The sequence below is a fragment of the Mustela nivalis genome (assembly GCF_964662115.1).
Source record: "Mustela nivalis genome assembly, chromosome: 9".
In the NCBI taxonomy this organism is placed as follows: Eukaryota; Metazoa; Chordata; class Mammalia; order Carnivora; family Mustelidae; genus Mustela; species Mustela nivalis.
Window position 1 is genome coordinate 32,508,516 of NC_139028.1, and position 6,000 is coordinate 32,514,515.

Sequence of the window (6,000 nt, forward strand, 5' to 3'; positions counted from 1 at the left end):
AGTCCTGGGTGTGGTCAGCTGCCCGTGGTCAGATAGAGTGGTGCGGGCCAGACGCCTGCTGAACGAGGACCATGAGGAGCATCCAGCTTGGCCTTCAGACCTTAATTGAATGCCTTCTGAACCAGTTACCCCAGAAGCACCAGTTCAGTGTGAGTGACCTTGAGGTACTCAGAATCTGAGAAAGGAGCCAGATACATAAAGAGATACCACTTCGTTCCCAAACCCTACCCTTCCCAACGCTGGACTTCCGTGGGCCTGTAGGTAGGCCGTGCTCACACACCTTGTTCCGGGCCAGGGCATCTTGCACAGGTCTGAACTAGGACCTTTTCCCCTGTTCAGAAAACCATGGTTGATACTGACTTTATTATTTCCTCAGAAAAATAAAGTGTGGGCTCAGCTGAAGAATTTGGGACTCTCCCAGAAAATTTCCCCCCAAAGACCCAAGGCAGACCTGTTCTTTCCCTCCTGCCTTCCAGTCCATATGCGGCGGCTCTTACCTCCTGGTTTGTTTGCGGGGTATTTCGGGCATATCTTTAAGGAAGCTTACTTTCTGTTCACGTTACAGAGAAATTCTCAGATAGGAATTTTGAAAGAAGCCATTTTCTTTCTTAATCTCCTTTTTGTGCTATTTTTTTTTTTTTTTTATTGTTTTCCTTTCTGCTAGACACTCAGCCGGAGTTGTACCACTCAATGAAAAAAGGTTGGTCTGTCAAAGATGTTACCTTTAAAGACCTCATTCCTCTTCACTTCCCCCATGTGTCAGGAGTTTCATTTTCTGTGTCATCCCATCACCTGAGATCTTCCCACCTCATTTCTTCAGGCGTGGCTGGGAGTGGAGCCAGATAGCCCTGCGTCCCCCACGTAGAATCCAGTGTCAGTGGTGTTGGTGATAAGGTGCCATCCTAAATTTTCCTTCTGGATGCCCAGAGAATCCAGATGTTTCTGTGGAACATTTTCATCTGGATAGTTAAATGCATATACAACTTAAACAGGTTGGCTGGAATTGCTCCTATATTTGAAAATAACGCCGGGTGCGCCTGGCTGGCTCAGTCAGTAGAGCCTGTGACTCTCGATCTTCAGGTTGGGAGTTCGAGCCCCACATTGGGTGTAGAGTTTACTTTAAAAAAGAATCTTTTAAAATAATTAAAATGTGCTTGATTTAGGGGCAGGTAGACAGTCGTTTTCTTTGATCTCTTCCCCCCTACCCAACCCCCCCATTCTGCTGCTCCCACTACATCTTTCCTTTCCTTTTCACTGTACCTGGCCCTTTGTTGATGCCCACTTGTCTCCTGTCCGGAGTTGTAGCCATCCTCAAAAGCTTAGAAGCTGGTGGACAGAACAGGTTGTGACAAGTGAATTCTTGCTGCGCAGTAGTGAGTGTCCAAACTTCAGAACGTGCTAGTACTCCGTAGGCACCACTCTGAGGGCCTCACGTGCTTGCTCTCATTTAATGCACTGAGCATACCTCATGGTCGGGTTTTAGCTCTCTCTGACAGGTTGGGTGGTTAAAGAAGCCCCAGGTTGCAGGATTTGCTCAGACTCATGACTTTGAGAAATGGAGGAATTCTGATTTGAACCCAGCTCCTTTGTCTTCAAAGCCCATGCGTTTCTGTTCCCTAGTGTTGCTGAATTTCCCCAGGTAGTTGGGTAGTCTGCCGTCCTAGGGTCAGTGTGTTCTTAGGGTGTATTTTATGAGCCCTGTCTGCTGGCTCTGGCAGACTGTGGTTGGACTGAGCAGTGTTCTCGAGGAATTTGATGTTGTGGTTTTTGCCACAGCTTTTCCTCAGAACATGAGAGTGCAGTTCAGATCTTGTAAAAATCACTTATATGTAAATACCTGATTTGGTTATACTTGAATATGCTTCTTCTTGGAGATGACTGTGTTTGTTCCCTTTCTTCTGAACAGTACATCCTAGATATTTGTAGCTAGAGATGAATTTCCTAGTTTACTTAGCTTTCGTCCTCATACTTCAGTTGTTATTAGCTGGAATAATTTGAACATGAGTTTTTGTTCTCTTAATGTCACTTACTTATCCCTTCTAGAAAATCAAAGTGGTTTTGGTCAGTGTTTAAGAAAACCTGTGGGTTATGCCACCAGAGGAATTTGAGAATGGTCTAGACTAGTAGTAGGACTTGAAATTAGTTGGTTCAGTGCCATGTTACTTTTCAAATAGGATATTGCCCTGTGACCTTTAAAATCTGATGGAGGAGAGAAGAGGGAGTGACAGAAGGATTAGAGTTTACTAGGCTTACTCGTCCGCATCCTTGCTGAGACAGCACCTCTCCAGATTCTTTCTCAAGTAGTAGGCAGGCAGTAATACTGTTCCAGTGGCATTTTGAGACTACAAAAGCCAGCCCTGATTTAACACACCCTAGAATCGAGTTGTGAAATTCCTCTTTGAAGTGAAAGCTTTAGGAAAAACCGGCATTATTTTTGGCTGCCTTCTCACGAGTGAAGACAGTAGCGAGCCCGCGTGATCGGCGCCTGAGGTAGCTATTACTCATCACCCCGCAGCAAGAGCAAGTGCGGTTGTGAGCTGGAAGGCTTGGCTGTGGCTGGGCCCAGCGTTACTGTTCGCAAGCCCAGGGACATCAGTGCTTGGCACGTCCTTTGGTGTGAGTCGTCCTCACATGCACGTTGCCCCCTTAGAATGCTGGGTGTGCTGACAGGGGGACCTCTCTGTAGAAGGCTCAGATCACAGACATGCATATACAGTGGTGATCTTACTATTCACGAGAAACCGGGAAGATGACTAGGAGTCCCACGCTTTTTGGAGCTGGAAATAAGGAGGGTGCTCGTCCGTTCTTCTGTGCCTGGGTTTGTGCTGGCTTGTCACGCCACATCTTCACATACTGTCATTTGGGGTGCCACGCACAGGTGACATTGGCTCAGGCGATGTCTGACCTTGACAAGAGGAGTGTGGCCAGTCTTGCTCCATATACAGAAAGGTACCTTCCACCCTCGTGTTTAGAATTCTCCCTGTCTGTGGAATGCTTCCTTCCTGTTCCTTCTCTGATCCCCACTGAAGATGTGACATCTGTGACCTAAGCCCTCAGAGGGTGACAGGCTAGTGGGAGACACAGAGGAGGACGAATGAGGATAAACAAGGATTTTAAGTGCCGCAAGCTGGGAATGTCTCCCAGGAGGAGCTGCAGCTCGGAGGACAAACAGGAAGTGTTTGAGGTCAGGCAAGGAGGGTATCTCAGGCGGAAAGAATTGCCTGTGGAATAAAATAGGACGCTTGAGGCAGACGTGCAGATTCATTGCTGGTATGATGGTGCCTCCATGCAGAGGGAGCCCAGGGTGTGGAAGTACCGGGTCGTGGGATAACAGGCGCTTGGTAATCTCACGTGAGGGTTAGAATGCCTTCACTCCACTTCTGTTTTCATTACAATAAACATTCTCTTCTGAAGGCTGGCATTCCACTTTTTCCAAGCTGGATATAAGTAAGCACTCTCCTCCTCCATTATATCCATCGGTCCTCTGAAAAATGCCTGTACCGTTCATCCTTACAGAGCACAGTGCATCCCCACAGCTGGGAATAAAGTAGCATATCATGTAGCCGGGGTGGGCAATGGGGGTGGGGAGGTGATAGCGAGGGCTCCCCGGCCCTCAGGAGGGGGTCTGCTGCTACCGTGAGGTTGGCACGAGGCCAGCCCAGCCTGGGAAACACTCTGCTGTGATTTCTCCCCAACACAGGATCTGGAGTGGGAGAGCAGGATGGAGGACTGATCGGTGCTGAGGAGAAAGTGATTAACAGTAAGAATAAAGTGGATGAAAATATGGTGAGCCATCACTCCCTTCTGCCCTGCCCTGTTGTAATTTTGAGACTAATCAGCGTGAGTGGCATTGTTCTGGACGCTTCCCAGGTGAACCTCCGTGTGTTCCTTTTCCGTGTGGTAGAAGTTGGGTCGGCTCCAGCTGCTCCCACAAATCGGTTGTGGTGTTGAGCATCTGGGTATGAGAAGGGATAAAGAATCACTTTTCAGCAGTAGCTCATCTGTTGCTATAGACTTGCACCTACAGATCTCAAATACGAGAGGCCGTTTTCAAGTGAGTATAGAGATTTAGTAACTTGAAATTGGAATATAGTCGACATTCACTCTTCTGTTGCTTTAGGTTTGTATCTACTGTTACTATTCTATGAGCACTTTCTGGATTATTCTTGACCGAGTTCAATATTTAAACATGCTTTCTTGGTAGTCTGTCCTGAAATGTCTCTCCTTGGTGGTTACCTAAAGGGAAATGCAGGGGAAGGTCCCTGAGGAGGCGGCTGTGATGCAGTAACATTGTGTCCGCACTTGCTTCCGCCTTGAGGGGTTTGGGGAGTGGGTTTAGAAGGTGACGAACTGCTTGGTTAGTGGGTGTTCTCAGGACTCTGTTTCCCTCCACCATATAATACATGGAGTGGAAAAGAAGCGGCTCCATTTGTATTAAATGTCCGCGTGCACCCAGTTGCTGACCTCTTCATACCATTTCAGGTCATCGACGAGACTTTGGACGTTAAGGAAATGATCTTCAATGCTGAGAGGGTTGGCGGCCTGGAGGCAGAGCCGGTATGTGTTCAGCTGCAGACCCCAATGCCAGGAGTTCGCTCTTTCCATTTCAAGGGGAAAACGGAGAGATGCCTGGCGTTTCAAGCTTTCAAAGGCCCCCATCCCCATTTTTCCATACTTTGGGCTAAGAAAGCTAAAATTAGGATCTCTGTGGAGATTGGGGAAAGTGGGAGTTCTCTTTATGGGGATGGTTACTTGGAAGGCGGGACCTTGGCACTCCCTTAGTTTTCAGAGTCACGACTCTACAGGAGCTTGGCCCTCCTGGAGTGCATGTCTCCTGCCGTGCAGAGTCACCGAGACCTTGTCGCACGTCTGTTCGGTTACTGTAGGAATCTGTGGGGCCCCTGCGGGAGGACTTCAGTCTGAGCAGCAGCGCCCTCATTGGGCTGTTGGTCATCGCGGTGGCCATTGCCACGGTCATCGTCATCAGCCTGGTGATGCTGAGGAAGAGACAGTACGGCACCATCAGCCATGGGATCGTGGAGGTGAGCAGCAGGCCTTTCTGTGCCCCGAGCTGGTGATGGTTGGCTCTGTGCTGTCAGGGAGGTTTATTTCAATTTCATAGGTTAAATCAGTTACTTGGTTATCAGGTCAAGTCTTGGAAGTTCGCCCCAACTGAATTATGTTGTCCCTATCACATTTTAACATTAATTTGGGCCTTTGACTGTGAACGTGAGGAAACCATAAAAGAGTGTTTTCTGGTGCAGAGGGTGAAAACTTTTTTCAGATGATTTCCTTAGTGTTTCATTCTTTCTGATATATTTAGGTATTTGAGAGTAAAGACTGTCGATACCCTTCTTTAATTTTTGTTTTTGTTGTTGACTTGGGTTTTTTTGAGGAGCAAACCAAGTATATGACAGATAAGGCAACAGTGGCAATTGTGAGTAAGTGTTCAAAGTATGAAATAAATAGTATTTTTATTTTTATTTTCATTTTTTAAAAAGATTGTATTTATTTATTTATTTGACAGAGGGAGAAAGAGAGCATGGAGAGTGGCAGGCAGAGGCAGAAGGAGAGGGAGAGAGAGAAGCAGAGCCCCCCCCACCCCAACCTAACTGACTAAGCCACCCAGGCTCAGTCCCAGTAGTCTTTTTTTTTAAGTGGGGGGAGAAAGCAACAGGAAATTCAGAGCCAGAGCAGAGCGTTTCAGTTCCGTCTTCTGGTGATTCATAATTAGAACTGCTTACAACTCATTTTGAGGTGAGTGATGGGAATGTCCAAATTTCTTGGTTCCAGAAAATGAATACAATAAATAAGGAATGTGATGTGCTCTGGAAAATCAGTCCAGATGTGTGTCTTAGTTTCACCTCCTGCTGGATACTTGCCTAGTAGTAGAATTTCTGAGCTAGAAAAGACCCTAGAGATCATGTGGTCCCAGTCCTTATTTTACAGGGATTGCTCCCTGAGGCTGTCCCGAACAGTTGGCGGCACAGCTGCCAGACT

At 47.2% G+C, this 6,000-nt stretch overlaps 1 protein-coding gene across 4 annotated transcripts in view; it reads left to right on the plus strand.

The window, feature by feature from the left end:
* APLP2 (amyloid beta precursor like protein 2) overlaps nucleotides 1–6,000 on the plus strand; it is an 81,774-nt gene extending 75,774 nt beyond the window's left edge. For 2 of the 4 annotated variants that reach the window (XM_082683373.1, XM_082683375.1), the window contains 4 exons: nucleotides 665–700; nucleotides 3,701–3,786; nucleotides 4,483–4,557; nucleotides 4,887–6,000. In XM_082683373.1, coding sequence (XP_082539499.1) covers nucleotides 665–700; nucleotides 3,701–3,786; nucleotides 4,483–4,557; nucleotides 4,887–5,078 — 389 coding nt within the window. In that variant the 3' untranslated portion in view covers nucleotides 5,079–6,000. The remainder of the gene's footprint in view (nucleotides 1–664; nucleotides 701–3,700; nucleotides 3,787–4,482; nucleotides 4,558–4,886) is intronic. The other 2 variants (XM_082683374.1, XM_082683376.1) reach the window with 1 other exon arrangement.